General features: G+C 33.7%; 1 protein-coding gene across 1 annotated transcript in view; it reads left to right on the forward strand.

The window, feature by feature from the left end:
* Positions 1-20,712, forward strand: part of LOC111059179 (discoidin domain-containing receptor 2-like) — a 566,524-nt gene that overhangs the window by 534,808 nt on the left and 11,004 nt on the right. Inside the window, 7 exon segments of the mRNA XM_039429976.1 lie at positions 6,292-6,459; positions 8,902-9,116; positions 12,728-12,974; positions 14,364-14,551; positions 15,870-16,154; positions 18,419-18,522; positions 20,025-20,222. Coding sequence (XP_039285910.1) covers positions 6,292-6,459; positions 8,902-9,116; positions 12,728-12,974; positions 14,364-14,551; positions 15,870-16,154; positions 18,419-18,522; positions 20,025-20,222 — 1,405 coding nt within the window.

The following is a 20,712-nucleotide window of genomic DNA, read 5'->3' on the forward strand; positions in this document are numbered from 1 at the left end:
GTGTGAGAGGGAAGGTTTGAGATGAATAAGGAGGAGAGATTATAGCAGAGAGCGCCAGTGCAGAGGGAGAAAGAGGAATAATTGTGAGGGTAAATAGATTAAAAAGATATAGAGAGGAAAGTAAACAAAGAATGGGCCGACAACATTAGAAGAGGGGAAAAAGTGGAAAGGAAGAGTTGAGAGAGTTACGTGTAAATTAGAAATGGAGGAAAAAGAGAGGGTATGAGAAAGAAGAGGAGGGAAGAATGAGATAATAAGAGAGAGTATATTTTTCATAAATAAGGGCTGGAGAGAGGAAATTAGATTGACTGATTGATTTTATTCTTTTTTTCCAGGTCTGGAGAGACCTAAGGCAAGTGGAAAATTATAGAAATACATTGCAAAATGGAATCACGAAGGTAAAGAAAAGACATGAATTTGAAAAAAAATCTGTATTATGATGACAGTCTAGAATAATAGAGACAGAAAATGAGAAGAAAACGAGAAAAGAAATTTGCAAATTAGAGAAGAAGAAAGAAAGAGAGAAAGGGTGAGAGGAGGTTAGAAGGAAAGTAGAAAGAAATGGTCGATTGAAAATTAGAGACTGTAGATAAGAGATGGAGACAGAAAAATAGACAGAGAAGGTGTGAAAAGGAGTGGTAAAAGAGCCAAAAGAGAGGGAGAAGAAGACAGAGCAAAAGAGAGAGAAAGCAAGAAAGAGGAAGAGCAAGAGAGAGAAATACGGAGTGGGATAGAGGTAAATCAAGAAATTGATTAATTGATTGATTGAGTTCTTTATTCATGTAGATTACAATATATACTGGCTTATACACTTATATAAAAATGCATACAATACAGCAAAATTATAGATGGATTCACATAATATAGACTAAGAAAATAATTATTGAACTGTATATGATACGAAAAAAGCAATTTGTAATAATTAAAGATAATATTGTTATGCATCTACATAAATTGGCGGAGATTTGGACATATCAATGTCCATTCTTCGGAAAGAGAGAGAGAGAGAGAGAAATACCAAGTGGGAGGGAGAGAGAGAGAAATGGGAGAACAAAAAAGAGAGGGAGGAAAAGACAGAGCAAAAGAGAGGAAAAGCAAGAAAGAGAAGAGCAAGAGAGATAAATACGGAGTGGAATAGATGAAAAGCAAGAGATTGATTGATTGATTGATTGATTGAGTACTTTATTATGTAGATTACAATATATACTGGCTTATACACTTATATAAAATAGCTTACAATACAGCAAAATTATAGATGGATTTACATAATATAGACTAAGAAAATAATAATTATTGAACTGTATATGATACGAAAAAAGCAATTTGTAATAATTAAAGATAATATTGTTATGCATCTACATAAATTGGCGGAGATTTGGACATATCAATGTCCATTCTTCGGAAAGAATATTCGAAGTATCCTTCCCACTAACTCTCTACCAGAACATGGGGTGTTGGGAGAATCAAAAAAGAGAGGGAGAAGAAGACAGAGCAAAAGAGAGAAAAAGCAAGGAAGGGGAAGAGCAAAAGAGAGAGAAATACAGTCTGTGAGAGAAGGAAAACAAAAGTGAGCGAAATACAAAGTGAGAGGGAGTGATAGAGAGAGAAATGAGAGAACCAAAAAAGAGAGGGAGGAAGAGACAGAGCAAAAGAGAGAAAAAGCAAGAAAGAGAAAGAGCAAGAGAGAGAAATACGGAGTAGAATGGATGAAAAGCAAGAGAGAGGAAGAGAAATACAGTGGAAGAGAGAGGGAGCGAGAGAAAGAGAGAGATGAATTTGTTGATTGAGTAGGAAGTAGACCTCAATCAGCATGATAGACCATCAGACGAGATTTAAGAGTTCAAAAACGTCAAATTTGAGGGCGAATACGCTTATCAGTGGGCAGAGGATGTGTCATCTGATGTGAGGCGCACTCGCATTATAATAATGACGTTGCCGCTTTCAAATGATATTATCGGTCCTGACATAATGACAGTGTTTAGTCCAATTTACGCCATTGTTGATCTCTAATTTGAGTTGGAGATTCGACACTAATATGAAACCTACACATCGGCCATATTGTATTTTTGTCGCGTCACAATGGAGTGAGTGAGAGAATAAAGGAAGAATGGGTTTGAGGATAAGAGAAGTTTAAAATCAGTGATAGAAATTGTGGATTGGTTGCTTTGTAGTAGCAGAGATGAACGAAATACTTAAATAATATGGTTTTTGTTTCTCTATGGTAGTAGGTAGCACCTCGATACTTAAGTAAAATGATGGTATGATGAGAAATTAGTTGACCTACAAAATAATGGTAATGATATGAATTCTATAGGAAGCCTAACAGTATCAAATCAAATCAAAATTTTTATTCACAATACAAACAATTGAGGGTCCTGCCAAACCAGAAGGTCTTTCGGCGGGTGCCCAGTTACAAAAAAATACGAGTTTCAAAGATAAATCAACTTAGACAAAATAAATATTATACTTTGAAGATTTTAAAAGTATAAGATGAAAGAAATCAAACTTTTTCTCTTTAGGACTACTTTTGAATATAAATAAACATATAAATCTAAGTACCCTTTTTAAAATTATTCAATCCACATGAAAACTTGTCGTGATTAAATATAAATAATTTTAAAAAGGGTACTTAGAAGCCTAACAGATATTTGTGCAGAACTGGAACATTATTCTTTTCTATATTGAACTAATATATTGTAGTAGTAGTTGGTAGAATCAACTTTGAATAACACTGATTCTATTGTCAATTCAAAATTCGCTATTAAATTGCTGTCATTGGTTAATGAATGGATAATAATGAATTAATTGCCAAATACAAGAAATATTTTCACAAATAAAACTAATCATTAAAATACAATAGTTTTTGGCGTGACTGGAAGAATAAGCCTTGAGCTCCAGCCACGAGTTCTAAAAATAAGAAATACATTTTTTAAACTAATAACAGCAAACTTGAATTTTAAAAAACACTTTTGAAGTGAAAATGCACATACTTTTGTAGTGACGATCACAACAGGTCGAAACGATCGTCACTACAAAAGTAAGTGCATTTTCACTTCAAAAGTGTTTTTTAAAATTCAAGTTTAATTTTAACAGTGGAAAAGTATGGATATACAACAGAGTAATAACAGCAGGACAAATGAAAAAAATTCTGTTGATGGATGATAATCTATGGTTAGCTTCAATTCTGTTGTTTTTTCCATTACTGAATAATAATATTGGATGTTGCCTTATTTCGAAATGTTTTTCTCTTATTGGTTTGCAAAATTATTCTCTTTTTTAAAAAAGAAAATTATTTTTTTCTTTTTTTAGGAAAAAATTCTTTCTTCCTCAATAATCGGCTATCTTGATGGGAACGAAACTGTTACTCTCATTTATTAGCTAGTAAAATTAAACTCTCACTTACTAAAATTCCATGGTGTGGCCATGACAACAAAATTGCTACTCCGTCATTGGTTGGATTATGATTTGTCCAATTCTCACACACTCAAATCCCATTGGTTGTCGTTGTGATGAGGAAATTATTGCTCCTTCCCCATTGGTTAGCTTGCGATTGGTGGAATTTTCTCTTGCTCAACTCCCACTACCTGGGACCTGTTTCATAAAAATTTAGAAGTCCTTTAATACAGGAACAGCTGATTTTATCGGCTATATTGAACATTGGAATGGTGATTCTCCTGTATTACAGGACTTGTAAGTTTTATGAAACAGGCCCCTGTATCCACGACGACTCTCATTGGTTAGTGTACGATTGGTGAATTTTTTCCAACACTCAACTTTCATTCGCTGTCATTGTTTTGGAAAGATCTTCAGATATAATTGGTATATTCAATGAAATTGATGAATCCTGTATATCTTTGTTACCAAGCTATCGGTATTTGATTGCAATATATTATAGTAAAATTATTGTTTGTTACTCTAGTGATTATAGTGACATTCGAATTGAACTGTGATCATTGTTTGAATGGAAAACATCAATGCTATTTTACAAGCAATGCTGACTTTAAAGTTGATCTCACAATCTAGATGTTTTTGTTTTCTCGAAGGTTTTAGGTTCAAATTAATGGACTCAACAAAAACAAGGGTTTGCCACAAATTACAAACTGAGAAAGACAGCTAAATATTCAGATTCAGATGCTTTTATACAGGTGTTTAACAAAGCAATATTCAATTTACGTTCTAGTGATATAAATAATTGACATTGAAATACTTTTCTATAAATAATGTAAATTTCAATTGAAATAATAAATTAAGAGTGAATGAATTATGTCAAACTACAAACTAAAGAGTTTTACAATAATATTGAGCAAATATAGGTGATGAAAAATGCGAAAATGAGGTATTACTGTAATGTTTTCACATGAAACGGTGAAGCTTGGACCTTAAGAAGTCCATTCTCATCTTAGAAAAGGGTATCTAACAGACTATATTGAACTTTAAAATGTATAAAATATTACGAGAGAAGGAGAGAAAATTATAGAGAGCAAGTGAGAATGAGAGAGAGTGGATTGGTTTGGACCAAATTGAGGGGGCGTTCCAGGGAAGGGATAATATGTGTCGAATTACACCCCATAAGGCACCACATGAGCGTTGCTCTAATTGCTAGGGGATGTAAGGGCTAAAGTGAGATGAAACATTCAGTCGGGTTGAGTGAGAGGGGAGCCAGAGAGAAAGAAAGAGACAGTGGGTCAGAGAGAAAAAGAGAGAGCGATAAAGAGATGTGAGAGTGAAATGTTGAGTGAGAAACATACAGTCGGGTTGAGTACGTGAGAGAGAGTGAGTGATAAAGTGAGAAATAGTGAGATATTTAGTGAGAAACATATAGTCAGGTTGAATGAGTGAGAGAGGGTGAGCCAGAGAGTGTGTCTGTGAGAGAGAGAGAGAAAGTGTGGCGCCTGTTGTGTCGCTGTCGGCTGTCGCGTCAGAAAGAGTGAGGATGTCGCGACAAGAATGTAAATCCGAGACCACCACTAAGATGCGCGACAACCTAGGTTAACACCTTGGTGACATATGTGTGTGTGAGTTCCATGGAATTAGTCCCAGGGTGATTATAGGGTGTCTAAAAGCGGCAATAGACATCCATGTTCTGGGATAACAATCCTAGTCTGTCTGTGTTGTGTCAGGACTTTCATAAACTGGGACATCGGTTAGATGAAAATAAAACTCCTCACTGTAAAACGTACATGAAATCCATCATTCTTATCAGATAAATAAATCTATAGTTTATTAGCCTATTCTGAGAGGAATACGAATACCTTATTATCATTAGCCATTATTCTCAAATTATAATAATACATTTAACTTTAATACAGTGATACGTCTCAGATTGTGAACAATAAAATAACATTTTGGTTCGAACCCGTATAACGCCAAGTAGTGTCGCTTGCTTTCTACCACCTTTTTGTTGGGTTACATCATAGAGAAACAATAGCATAAGTAGATATCCCATGGTATAGGGCGTTTATGTCGCAACTTTTACTGTTATCTCAAACTGATAGGCCACGTAGTTCTTTCCCGTGAAGCTGGTAGTCTCTCATATTGTGTCATTCATACACTCTTACCCGGTCAAAACAGTAAAAATCGACAATAATCGGCTTGAGATAACAGTAAAAGTTGCGACATAAACGCCCTATACCATGGGATATCTACTCACGCTATTGTTTCTCTATCGTTACATCTTCCGGAAAATATTGTGACATTCACTATCTCTTCTGTAAGAGCAATCGAACAATTCCATACTGAGCTAATTTGTACCCCATATAGTTTTCTACGATAGTTCCAGGTTCCAGTACTTATTATTAAGTTTAAATTCACTGATGTATAGTTATTTATATCTTATTTACTGATTAATTCCAACATTTCTACTTTGAAAATAATTGAATATTATTATTATTGGTATTGAACTAACTTGTACCCCTATTTTAAGTGTCTTTGGTAGTCCTATACTTTGTACAAAATTACTTCTTACTTGGGATGGACATGCGCAGCAGAGAAAGCATAGAGCTGTAGGGATACAACGGCGGCGATGTTGCCGTCTTGAACAGGTCAGCGTTATCTTATTTCTCTCTGCGAGCACTGACTCGACTGACTCCAATCTACAACTGCGCTTCAACCGATGACTCTATCCATCACTGTAATTGGCTGATCTACCTCCATTTCTCTGCGCCGCATATTCCTCCAAGTCAAAAGTTATTTTGTACGGAGTATAGTACTTATTTTTGTCATGCTTATATTCACTGCTGCATATTCATTCATCTCTTATTTGCTGATTAATTAGATGATGTCTGTCAACAGTTGTGGTGCACGGCAACGTGACTGAGGAAGAAGTGGACAATAGCTTGCTGCCGGGTCTGCAGCAGCCGGCAGATGCTGGCACGGTGGCCTACCAGCCCAAGGAGGACACACCACAGAGGGATGAGTTCCATCACACTACTCCGACAAGGGACCAGCATCGGAAAACAGGTGAAAAGCTTTATTTATTCCATAACTTTATTCATTCTTATTCAAGTAACTTCTTGCCAAGATATCCATGGAATGTAGAGGAATTTGAAGTTCAAGCAAGATCTCAAAATAAATTTCTTGTAACTAACGTCAATACTGATGAACCCATTTGAAGAAACAATATTAATGATTGGACAAGAGTTCAAGAGGACAAGAGGACAAGAGGACAAGATTCCACAAGAGTTCATGGTAATAGATTAGTCCTTTTTGTTCTATAATATTATATACCGAGTGAGTCATATGTATGGGAACACTTCAATAAATTGGAGACTGTTGTAGATATAATAATGTTACTTTCAGGATAAGTTATTGGTCAAATACTCTACCTTTTGACATACAACTGAATGGGGTGACTTGGGGGTTGTTACTCGAATATTTTTAATGTAAACACCCATTGTGTGGTACATAATTTTAAAGGCCTTTTTGAAACAAGAAATATGGCATCGATAAAAATGTTCTATGATAGTTGTATCCAAAATGGCGGCTGATTGGAGTTTTAGTTTTTAAGGAAATGAGGGGTTGTAACTCAAATAATAATGATAATAATTTTATTAATGGAGACAACAGGATAAACCCATTTTGTCTCTTTCACACAATACAATATTTTCAACACATTATACAATTTGAAATACAAGAAGATAAAAAATGAAGAAATATATATGTAATTAATATGAAATTATACAAATAATCATTGAAGTAATCGTAAGCAATAATAATTGATTATAAGAATAATTATAATGAAATATTTATAATTAATATATTATAATAAATATTTTGAATGTTAACACCCATTGTGTGGTACATCATTTTTAATGCCTTTCTAAAACAAGAAAGATGACATCAATGAAAATTTTCTATGATACTTCTATCCAAAATGGCGGCTGATTGAACTTTCAGTTTTAAAGAAATAATTGATAAAGTTCAATCAGCCGCCATTTTGGATAAAAGTATCATAGAAAATTTTTATTGGTGTCATCTTTCTCGTTTTGAAAAGGCATTTAAAATTATGTATCACACAATGGGTGATCACATTCAAAATATTTGAATTAAAACCCCTCATTTCTTCAAAAACTAAAACTTCAATCAGCCGCCATTTTGGATACAAGTGTCATAGAACATTTTAATTGATATTGTCTTTCTTTTTTAAAAATGCCTTTTAAATTATGTACCACACAATGAGTTTCTACATTAAAAATATTCGAGTTTCAACCCCTAAGTCACCCCCTTATGAGGGGTTGGAATTCAGTTGTACGTGAAAATGTAGAATATTTGACCAATAACTTTTCCTGAAATTTACAGAATTATATCTACAACAGTCTCCAACTTATTGAAGGGTTTCCATACATGGTGGATTCACGGAGGATCGGCAGCCTTGATTGTGGGTTGATTAGTTTGTGCTTTCCTCCCCTTCCCCCTCTCACAAAGAGGCAAGATAACCTCTCTCCCTCACCCCTCCTTCATCCTCCCCGTTTATCTTTCAAACCAGCACTTCAAGAAGCGTGCTCGAGAAGTCAGCATTGTTTTCGTTTCGTTTCTCCTGTCTCCGTGGCGTTTGAGCTGAACGCAATTACCTCGTTTCATTTCGTGATATATGTATAATATCATATAGGCCTACGCATAAAGACAGGATATCGTCAGCAGTAACTTCTACACACGAGATACAGTCCACTTCCTCGCCAGTTCCAAGGTTACTGCAAATTAAAGACTTACTTTTGGGGCTGTCGACGTTTTCGTGAATTAAATCTTAACTGTACCCCAATCCATAGGTTTGGGGACAGGACGGGATTACCAATACATATGACTGACTCACTCTGTATAATATTATCGAGTTACCTGGCTGGCTCAGGTCTGATGTCAGAGTTTTGTAGTAACTTTCTCAAATTCTTCCTAATCAAGAAGAATAAATACTTATAGAAGGATCACGAAACTTTTGTTGCTTGCATAAACGAATATCGCTATGTAAGTAGCACTTGGCGGGAGACTCAAGTGATGCGGCAATGTTTCGGGGTCTATAACTCGACAACAATATTGACGATCTGGCACCGTTCACACGGACGTTCGTGAAGCTGATAAGCTGTTCAGCTCTGTGAAAATTACCCCTCTACCGTTTGTCTGTGTCTCATGATATTATGTGATCGGAGTTTGAAAAAATCTACTCTCGTTCATTATTTGAAGTGTTTTTCAATCGCATCTTTTTTTGGAAAATTGTAAATTTTTCAATTTCCCACAATTGTGAGTGACCAAACGTCGACCTGCCCGAGAAAAGTTATCGATAGAAATTCTAAAAATTCACATATTTATTTCTCTCTACTAAATTTCAATATTGTTTTTCAACTTCATTTATTGCATTTGTTGCTCCTATTTGAAGTGTTTCTCAATTTGATCAATTGAATTTGCCCGTAGTTGTGAGTGACCAAACGTCGACCGGCACGAAAAAGGACGAGCCGGAGCCGACGGTGATTGGCCTGGTAATCGGCGCCCTGTCTGTGGTCATAGTGCTTCTGATGGCCGCCATTGCATTCATTGTCGTCAAAAACCGCAAACAGAAGTCGGCTTCAACGCACTCCGGACTGCCCGGCCATTTCGGGCCTGAGAAGAGTGTCACCATCAACATGAAGGTAATTCACGTCTAAAAAATTTGGATAGTTTCAATTTTAGAAAAATAATATTCGTATGGCTTTTATTAGTGGGGAGTTCCTGACGGAAGTTCCACCTCCCCTGAATATATCACTTGAGCCGTCAATGGGCCTTTCGACTGTCATACTTCAGTCGGGACCGACAACCTAACGTGCCCATCCCATAACACGGGAGTTACCTGATCATAAACTTTTGGCTCTGAGCGGGTGTGAACCGGGATCACTAGGTTGCTACGCAAGCACTCTATCCACTAGACCACAATTTTCGAAAATTGTTCAGTACCGTCTTGTGATGGTTCCAACTCGAAACTACAGTCCTGCAAGATATATATCCTATATACCTGAAGTCCGGTTGCACAAAAGTCAGTTGAATTTTAATATTGACTAGCAGGAAACCCGTGCTCCTCAGCGGTCTATTTTAAAACTTGACGTAATGAAATCTTGAAGAATTGAAAATAGGCCTATAACCAACCTCGGTTATTATTATTATTATTATTATTATTATTATTTATTTATATTTTTTACAGAGAAGCACTGATTGGAAGAGAAAAACTAAGGATACTCCTTGTACTATTTCTCTCCCAAATTTAGATAACACTTTAAAAGTCCAAAATAGGGTTATGATTTCACTTTACTAAAATTTAGTTCATTTCACTCAAAAACAACGAAAACTAAGATTTAAAATTTTGACGGTTGAAAACAGAATAAAAAAACAAAAATATCACACTCAAATCACCATTAATTGGAAAATTTTTGAATAATTTTACAAAATTTAGAGCCAGAAAAACACATGGAACAAAAAACACAACTCACTGTTAATTAAGAATATATGATGTGCAAAATTTCAAGTTAATTAGTCCACTAGTTCAGACGTGATGATGCGTCAAACATAATTTAAGATGCTTATGTGCAGCCAAGCCTCTTCTAAAGCTTGTGTGAATAAGTGGATTTGACAATAAAAACAGTTTTTTTCAGTTTTGATTCAAGTTACAGAATAAATAGCTAGAAACATAGGAATTGAAAAATTAAAACGAGAAGACAACTTCGTAATTTTATTATTGTTTGACTGTTTCAAAAGTTTTAATAACAAGCAAACTGAGATAAGAAACTTTTTAAGAGTGATGCACATAAATTATGTTATAATGATTGACTGAATCATTGATCATAACTGTGCCATTTTGAAGAGTGTAAGACAATAGGCCTACTCGACAATAATCAGTGAGGATAGGATGTAATACATTCTTTACTCTCTGACAATAATATTACATGTGAGTTTTAAATTTTGTATGGCCTACAACAATAATTATTGTTCAATGATGAGCAACAATTGTTCGAAGAACAATAAATTGCTGAATAATTAATGGAGAAATAGTACTCACCATTATCTAATGGTATCAAGTTATAATCTTCAAATAGAAGAAACTTATGTAAAAACAATTATTCTAATACGGTAGTGCTCATGTTGAATTCAATATTCTTACTCTGTTGTGTACATTGATTTGTTTTCAGCTGTGAATAACAAATAGTGAGTAGGTTTTTGATTTTTTATTTCAATTGTTTAAATAAGTGCAATATTTCTAAAGTTTTTAATTTATTGTGATACATTCTGTGATTCATTTAGAGTATAAAATCAACCTTCAAAATTCAAAATTTTAAATCATCATTCCTGAACCGAAAATCAAGTAACGAAGCAGTGTGTGATTACATAACCTTATCTTTTGGACAACATTAACATTTTATAAAAATTTTTGGAGAGAAACAGTACAGGCTCAGCCTAGTTTTTCCTCCAATGTCATAATTGTATTATGATTATAGTATTTTATACAATAAATGAATAAATGAATAAATAAATAAATATATATATAATATATATATATATATATATATCCATACTTTTCCACTGTTAAAATTAAACTTGAATTTTAAAAAACACTTTTGAAGTGAAAATACACTTACTTTTGTAGTGACGATCGTTTCGATCTGTTGTTGGTCATCATCAGACTGTGTCTAGTCACAGATAAAATAAGTCCTATATGGTCTAGTCTATGATGACCATCATCTAGTCACCATCTAGACATCATTACGTCAAGTTTTAAAATAGACCGTTGAGGAGCACGGGTTTCCTGCTAGTCAATATTAAATTTCAACAGACTTTTGTGCAACCGGACCTCAGGTATATAGGATATATATCTTGCAGGACTGTAGTTTCGAGTACAATCATGGTAAATCACGAGTAATTTACAATCATGAGTAAATCACGAGTAAATCATGGTCATCATAGACTAGACACAGTCTGATGATGACCAACAACAGATCGAAACGATCGTCACTACAAAAGTAAGTGTATTTTCACTTCAAAAGTGTTTTTTAAAATTCAAGTTCAATATTCTTGTTTAAACAAAAATGTTCATTAATGATTCTCTTTTGTTATATTTGTTTCGATTTTTGGTAATTTTTTTCAATTTCCTATGAATTCTCATAGGTACTTTAATACCATTCTCTTGTACTATTTTGTTATTCATCCGAATTTTCTGCAAAATAGGCCTACTCTAAATTCTATGTTCAGAGTGGCCCATAAGTCAGTTGACACGCTGTACTGTTTTCAACTTCATATTCACCGTGTATCATCAACAATGAACACACTATGACGTACAATCATCAAACAACCTTACTAAACTGTGGTAAACAAACCTGTGGTTTGGTTTGTAAAAACAACTGACCTTAAAAATCGCTAGTGTCAACTGACTTGGGCCACTCTGTGTATTTTTATGAGGTATTTTCAGTGAGTATTGAACTCTAGTAGTATTGATTCTGAAGTATTGATTTTATCCTCACTGGGTATTTTACAATTTATTTCAATTTTCACTATGAATTTCTATAATAAAATACAAATGCATATAAATGCTTCCACTATTTGACAAATTTCTCACCTACAGCTCTTTAGGGGTTATTCTATTATGATCAAATGTCACAATGGAGAATGTGTATTTCAATGTATTCATGATGCACGAGGTCTCCAATTTCATTCCAAACTCTGTCATGTCCATTTTATTTTCTAGCACACTACATTATTGAGTTTTATCATGTTTGTTCTGCTATACTTTGCTTGTTCATTATTATTTATATTTATAAGCGTAAACTTGTTAAATCTAATAATGTAAACTCACTGCTGGCTCTCAAGTTCTTACTTATGCCAGCAGTCGCCAAAATAAAGATAAATTAAGTTTTGATCTAATAATTAAGTTTAAGTTTTGCTTATTTGTTTAACACTTTGTAACTTAATATATTGTAATATTGTAATTTTGTTTTGGCAATAAATTTCAATTTCAATTTCAAAAAAAAAAATTCAATTCGATCTCCTGCAAAGTACATTTTATAATATGCTTTTTCTCAATTCATTGTGTTTTCGATTATTTTTCATTTGTACTCTTGTCATTTTCCATTTTTATTATTTCATTTGTTCCTGCACAGTACATGCATTTCATGTTTCTTTCTATTTATTGTGTTTTCTATTATTTTCTGTCATTCTTAATTTATAATTTTATTTGCTTTTCCCCACTCCTGTCTCACTCACTGACCCGTGACTCGTGAAGGAACTACAGATGCGTGTCAATGTAAACGCTAAAGGCGGTCATCATGTGTACGGACAGGTGTCCATGGAGGAGCCGCCCCTCGGAGGCGGTGAGAAGGGGGCGGGAGCTGGAGGCGGCATGTACCATGAGCCGTTCAGCAACATGTACTCGTGTGCACTGCCTCCCCAGGCGCAAGGTCACCGGATGGTTGGCAGCGACGGACATTTTGGTGTGCCCCCCGCAAGACTTACTGCGCCTGAGTATACAGGTTAGTTGGAGAAAGTTTTGAGTTTTAATTTAAAATAAAATACAAATTCTTTATTTGTCATAATACAGTACAACTCATTATCTATACAATATGGCACTAACGGCAAAACCAACTTTAGGTAGGTACTTGTTCACCGGCAGTGAGATAAAGTTTGTTAAATTTAGTTAGTTATTTAGTTGGAATTGATGGGTTTTCCATAGAATAATAAAATAATGTTTAAGCTTCCTCCTTATTTTCAGAAAATTATTAAATTCAACTTATAGTTATTATTTTTCCAGTTAATAAATCTAGTGTTTTTACTACTTTCTCTTCAATACATCTGAGTATACAGGTTAGTTGAGAAAATTATGAATTGCTGATAGAATGCAAGTATGGGGACAGTCCGACGTTAGCCAATCATCGCCAAGACCCTCTTCCACACACAGGCTTTGCCTTTGTGGAGAGTTTTCATGAAGTTTTTTAAAATATAATGTTGTATTTTCTGGAGCTACGATATAATAACAACTAGATTTAGTTATAATGATTAATTTTTTAGTTCAACTGTAAGTTTTATTTATGATTGTTTGGTTGCAGAAGATGTAACGTTGTTGTATAATATGAATATTTGTACCCTGAAATCATGATAATAAAAACCAATTTGATTTGATTTGATTTGCTGAGGTTTTCATTTTTAAATGCTAGTTCTGCATGCTTATTTTTTCACTACATTAGCTACATGATCTGTCTAATGCATAATAATAATAATATTTTAATAGGATTACTGTAATAGTAATAATATTGTATTGTGATATTACTTAATAATAAAAATTAAAAGCTGCGGTACTCCCTTTGTACCATATTACTTATCAAGATTGTTAAAGAGAGAAGTCATGGACTCGTTTCTTGTTTTCTATTGCTACTCGATAACTGAAATGGATAAAATTGTAAAGGGAAGAGATGTTGTCATTTCCATATAATTTATTTGAGACAAATGAATTTCATCCAATGAAAAATTTAAATGATCATTAAAATTATTTTTACTGGATTCTTCCCAAAATGAATTAGTTAAAACCCTTATAATTCTCCCCAGAATTATAATTTTAACCAAAGTTTCAATGCATTTGAGACATCATCATCAGTGGTATTTTTGGTTAGACTGAAATTAGGCTCGAATAAAATTTATTAAATTATATTTATAATTTAAATTATATTAAATAATTTGATTATGTTGAATAATTGACATCTCGTTCATTTCACCTCAATATGGAAAAATTCCACAACATCTCTGTTTATAGTGTAAATGAAATTGATGATTTTAAAATTTCAGACGTACGGTACTTGGTTTGTTGTTTTCTATTGTGTTGGCTCAATATAGATGAAGAATGAAATGAAAAACTTTTCAAATTGCAGACGTGCGTGACATGACGTCACAAGAGTATGCAGTACCTCACATGGCGACGCCGGCGTCCTTCAACAATCACGTGACCCCGCAGACGCCCGTCCGCCCCCAACCCCCCACTCTGCACAACCTATTTCCAAAACCACCCCCTGTTCCGCCGCCACCCGAAAAGTACTATGCTGCCACCGAAATATGTCAGGTACATTAATTTCAATAACATCAAAAATGGTGAATAGATAATTCATTCATTTTATTTATACTATCATAAATGATAACAGTGGTTCAAAACTGTTATGAGTCAATATTAAACCACTGTGAAATTGTGTATAAATGTTCATTTATTCATTCAAATTTCAACGGTACAACATCAGTTTTTCAAGAGAAATAATCGTGGAAAAACAGGTACAAGCAAAAACGTATAAACAATACAGGCTACAATATGTGAATATTTTTTAGCTACTAATAAAGTGTAGTTACCCCAATTCAGGTTTCTGAATAGTTTCTATTAAAATGAAGTAGTAGAAAGGTACCGTTTCCTACTTACATACATTATTCACAGTACTCTACTTGAAACATTATACAGTATTGTATTCGAAAAATACAAATAAGAACTGCAACATGGAACTGTATCGATCAATTGACAGGATACTCTCTATTTTCAATATCGAATGTTCATTGTTCTATGAAATGTTTTCCATTTTGTTTAATTCAAACGCAATTGGTGGAATGTATTTGAGCCTATATCTTATCATCCTATACAGTATTACCCTATATAATCCCATGAGTAAATAATATTTGGACAATTTAAGACAAAATTAGGAAATTGAAGAAGTTTTGGGCAAAAGCCTGTTTTTTTTCTTTTCAGACTTCTGTATTGTTTACTCCATCCAATAACATAAATAAATAAATACCGTTTATGAGAGATGACAATGTGATGAAAACGCATTTTCTGTTGAAAAAATCATTGTTTTTTGATTGAATAACCTTCATATAAACTCTAGTCCCTTGGAATAAAGAGGTATAATACTAGTATCTTTTCAAGTTGAGTATATATAACTTACAAGAATATTTTCAAGTAACAATATCTTTTCAAGTATAAATAAGTATACTTTCAACATACTAAATCTTTTCTCTATGCTTGAATGCTGAAGGAGAAGAACAGTTAGGCTTAATATACTCGTATGGTGAATATAGGCTAATAAATCGAGTGTCTCCAGAAGGTGAACAATAAAATTAATGTTTGATCAAACATTGTAAAATTATAACATTCCTGTAAAAGAGAACCTGTGATTCTGAAGCTTCAACTTCTCAGCAAATAAGTTAAAGAAAGAAAGAAAGAAAGAAAGAAATATTTATTGCCAAAATCATCAAACAAACTTTACAAATGTGGAAAATATAAAAATTTTCATATACAATACATTACAAAAACTTAAAATTAAAATTTAGTTTAAGTTATAAATATAATCTTTTCATCCATTTTCATGATCTATTCTTTGATCTATTTTTTGTAATTTCAGACAGCACCCCCGGTACCCCTTTCGCCACCCCCCAGTGCCCCACCCTCGTGCAGTTCGCAGGGGTCTTCGTCGATGTACGGCCATCTACAGGTGCAGTCGCCGCCCCACCCTCCCGCCTCCCAGCATCATATGCCGCCTCTCAGCAGCCCCTCGTCTGACGGGGGCGGTGGGTTGGGAGGGGTGGGGGTGGGGGAGCTGTTCAAGTACCCCACCATGCAGCTACATGAGTTCCCGCGCGACCAGATTCGGTTGCTGCATAGGTTAGGAGTGGGCCAGTTTGGTGAGGTAGGTCACAAAAATATTCATTAAATTTATCAATTGAATAATATTTTTACATAGTTTTTATAATTTTTTACAAAATCTTACTCTATTTTTGAATTATTTTTAATTCTTTTTATTGAATCATTATCCTTTATTATTCTTCCTTTATTTTAAAAAAACTAACTGATTGAAAGCGAAAAATAAAAGGCTAACATTGAGCTTTTAAATTTTAATAGAAAGACAAACTCAGTAAAAATCAAAATTACGTTATAATTTATGTGCTTAAGCTGTGTCATCACTGAACAAATAATCAACAAACATATTTGTTGAAACAGTTTGGGCAAATTTTATTATGTTTGACAAACAATGTTTGCCCGTGGCCAGTGTGGACGCGTCACCAAACAAAATATTTGTAAGTGGGAAGAGCATTGTTTTACTGCTGTCAACACTGAAAATGTTTGGAAAAACAGTAATTTTTGTTTTACAAACAATGATTGTCCAAACTTTTTAAAATGTTTGTCCCTGAGCCCCTCAACAAACATGTTTATTTGCTGAACATGTATGTCTAACATTTGTTCAGTGTGGACACGGCTTTAAATTATTACTTTTATTACAAAATTGTATGCTGTGAGGAGGAAAGATTATAATTTTCTCCACTATAATGAGATTTACTTCAGCAAAATAGAACACAAAATTGAAGAACTTTTGGATGAGGTATCCACTTCTTTTATACTGAAAATTTAAAAGAGCATATTAACCTTCTAGTCGTGACCCCGGATCCCAGGGATCCGGGCAATTTTTGTTTTAGGTAGTTATAATTTTGCTTCCGATTACTTTACTCTATTGTGATCCATGTAAATTCATGTCAGTAGACACTTAAACTTGATGTAGAGTGTTAGTGCTCTGTGACTTGTTGTTTTAGTGAAATGACTTTTCTGGGTCCCAGGGACCCAAGGGTCATGACTAAAAGAACTTTTTTCGTTTTTTTTCAAATGCACATTTTTATGCAATATAAGCAGTCAATATGTTTATTTTGAACAGAGACTTCGAAGAATGTACAAATTGACTTCTAGATCTCTATTTCAATGACACTAGTGATCCTAAAAATAAATTCATAGTTCAAGATAAGAATACTGACCCTGAGTGGGATGGTAGTAAAACCAATGAACATCAGGTGATCCCAGGAATTCTAAACCTCCCCTAAAAGTGAACTCTTTATGAGACCTTATATATTTTTAATGTTTCTAGTAGTGTTTCATGTAGGTGTTAGGATTTATAATAGTATTCATCACTATAATTTCATAAGTCTTGCAGAGATTGTGCAACATGAAATTGAGGGTAGGGTAAAAACTACCCTAAGAGTGAACTATGACCTTCCAATTTTTTTCCTATCTTTCTGGTAGTGTTGCATGTGAGATCCATCATAGTATTCATCACTATAATTTTTTGTTCACTTTATAAAAAATAATAACCAAACGTTACTTTTCACTACCCTAAAAATGCAAGGTTTCACAAATTTATTTTTATAATTATAATAAAGATCAATTTCTGCTTTACATAAGTGCTTAATGCGTTCATCAATAACCCTTGAACATATGAGAATCATAGAATAACATTTTTTCTTAAAATAGATTGAAATATTCCTATATGAAAGAAGCGGGTCCCTGAGACCCAGGGTCACGACTAACGTCAGAAAAAAATAGGGTCACGACTAGAAGGTTAAAGAGTAACAGTTGAAATTTTCAAAAATATAGGAATCAATAATTTAATTGTATGATAAGAGATGTTCTGGTATTTTTCCATAATTGAAATAATAAGACGTTGGTCAATATACCACTATATTCCTTCATAATTAATATAATTTACAGAACCAGGTTTCATGGCAACACCTGCCACATTTTCAGCTGAACTGGAGATGAAGATGTGGCAGGTGTTTCCATGAAACCTGGTTCTGTGATTTAAATTGATTTTGAACAAATATATTGGTATTGACAACATCAAAGTGATAGAAGTATCATTCAACGTCCTTTTAAGCCAATTTTGATTTACCAAACTTCTTTTATATCAAATAGAAATTGTTGGAAAGTGACGTGAGTAAAGCACTAGACGTCATTAGCGTTCTGTCTACATTCCCTGTCTTTAAGTCGGTCACTTTACATCAGTTGTAGCAGCATTTTAGGATGAAAATGATAATATGATATGATATTTATGATATGATATCATATGATATATGATATGATATATAATATGATATATGATATGATATATAATGATATTTATGTTTTCAGGTGCAATTAGGAGAAATAACAAAGGAGCCTGATTGGCTGAATGATCTCTCATGTAAACTTGTAGCTGTTAAATACCTCAGATCCGGTGCATCGGAAGCCACACGGTAAGTATTCACTGGTATTTAACGAATTACTATTTTTATACAATGACTTTAACTTCTTATCAAATTTTGGAGAAAAATTATACAGGCTCAGCCTAGTTTTTCCTCCATAGTCATAATTATAATATTATTATAGTGTTTTGTACAATAAATAAATTAATAGAAAAGCATGTAGGCTATTTGTTCTGTATGGCCAAATAATATCAAATAAATCACTGGCCATCAAACCTGTGTGTTGAGAAACAAATTGTTCATAATTTGCTGAATCATATTTTTTTCAACTTAACCTCCAATAGTTTACAATAGGGATAATCTCTCCATTTATCTCAAACTTTAAATCTATAATATAATAGATGAAAGAATTGGCTCATACAGGTACGGGATAGAAAATTCACGAATGACTCATCATCACGTCTGAACTACTGGACTGATTAACTTGAAATTTTGTATATATAGTTTCCTAATTTACTGAGGATGGTTATAGGTATATTTTGAATCTTCAAGATTTCAGTAGGTCAAGTTTTCAGTTTGTCAAGTTTTAAATTAGACCCTTGCGGAGCACCAGTTACCTGCTTGTCTCAAATTAATATAGTATGAAGAAAGATAAGACGTTGATATTGTCAATACCACATATGTATTCAAAAATTAATTCATATTACAGAACCAGGCTTCATGGTAACTCCTACCACATTTCCTGTTCCTTCAACAATAACAAACACATTACCTAGTTCAGCTGGTGGTAGGTGTTACTATGAAACCTGGTTCTGTATTATGAATTAATTTTCGAATAAATTAAAGTGGTATTGACAATATCAACGTCTTATTCTTCCAATTATGGAGAAATACCACAACACCTCATACATACAATCAAATCATTATAATAAGGAGACTTTGTGTGTGTGAGAGTAGGTAATACAATTAGCTTCAATACCATTGCATTTTGAATCTTGAACCTTGAGTCTTGTTGAATGATTAAAGGTCTCAGTTAAAATGGAAGTTGAAGAAATTCTCGACGACACTTCATCAATTTATTTTTATAGCTATTCAAGGTTGATACGTGCCAAATAGACCTACTGTTTAAATGTTATTTTGACTCTTCATTCTTAAATCTTGATTCCTGAAATCTCAAATATAAAGGTGCGTACAGATTTACGCGCCGCGAACATGAGCAATATAATTATAATCAACTGATGCCAGGCTTTTTATATCTATATTTTATACCGTTTCTGTAAAAATACAGTCAGCTGATTAAAAGTGAATTGCTCATGTTCGCGGCGCGTATATCTGTACGCACCTTTGGATATTGATTCTTGAAGCTTGAATCTCGAGTCTTGAATATTGAATCTCTATTCTTGGATCTCGATTATTGTCTCTTCCATCTTGAATCTTCAATCTTAATTAAATTTGAATCTTGAAACTTGAATCTTAATCTTGAATTCTTATACTTCGAATATTGCATCTTGAATCTCGAAACTTGATTCTTGAATCTTGACGAATGCTTGCAGGTCTGAGTTCCGACAGGAAGTGGAGATCCTGAACGGTCTGCGGGACTCGAACCTCGTCCAAGTGATAGGGGCGTGCCTTCGCGACGACCCCTTCTGTGTGATCTTTGAGTATTCTGAGTTTGGCGACCTCAACCAATTCCTACAGGAGCACATAGCCGAGACTGCCACGCCACTGCCTGCTAATGCTAAAACCTTAAGGTAAATCACCTTGATTTGTTCGTTTTTAAATCCACATTATGTGAATTTCAAGGGAACTACGAATAATATTATTCCTTGTTAGTTTTCTAACTCACGACTAAACTTGATTCTCTCGTTTTTAAATCCATACAATGTACAAAACAATGGTGGAAAAGTGAAATATATATTTTTCGTTTGTAAATCTACACAATGTAGATAATAAGGGTGAGACCATAATAGGCGTTTTCAAATCCACACAATGTACAAAACAATGGTGGAAAAGTAAAATATATATTCTTAGTTTTTAGATCTACACAATGTAGATAATAAGGGTGAGACCATGATAAGCGTTTTCAAATCCACACAATTTACAAAACAATGGTGGAAAAGTAAAATATATATTTTTCGTTTGTAAATCTACACAATGTAGATAATAAGGGTGAGACCATAATAGGCGTTTTCAAATCCACACAATGTACAAAACAATGGTGGAAAAGTAAAATATATATTC

This window comes from Nilaparvata lugens, chromosome 6 (assembly GCF_014356525.2).
Source record: "Nilaparvata lugens isolate BPH chromosome 6, ASM1435652v1, whole genome shotgun sequence".
NCBI classification, from domain to species: Eukaryota; Metazoa; Arthropoda; class Insecta; order Hemiptera; family Delphacidae; genus Nilaparvata; species Nilaparvata lugens.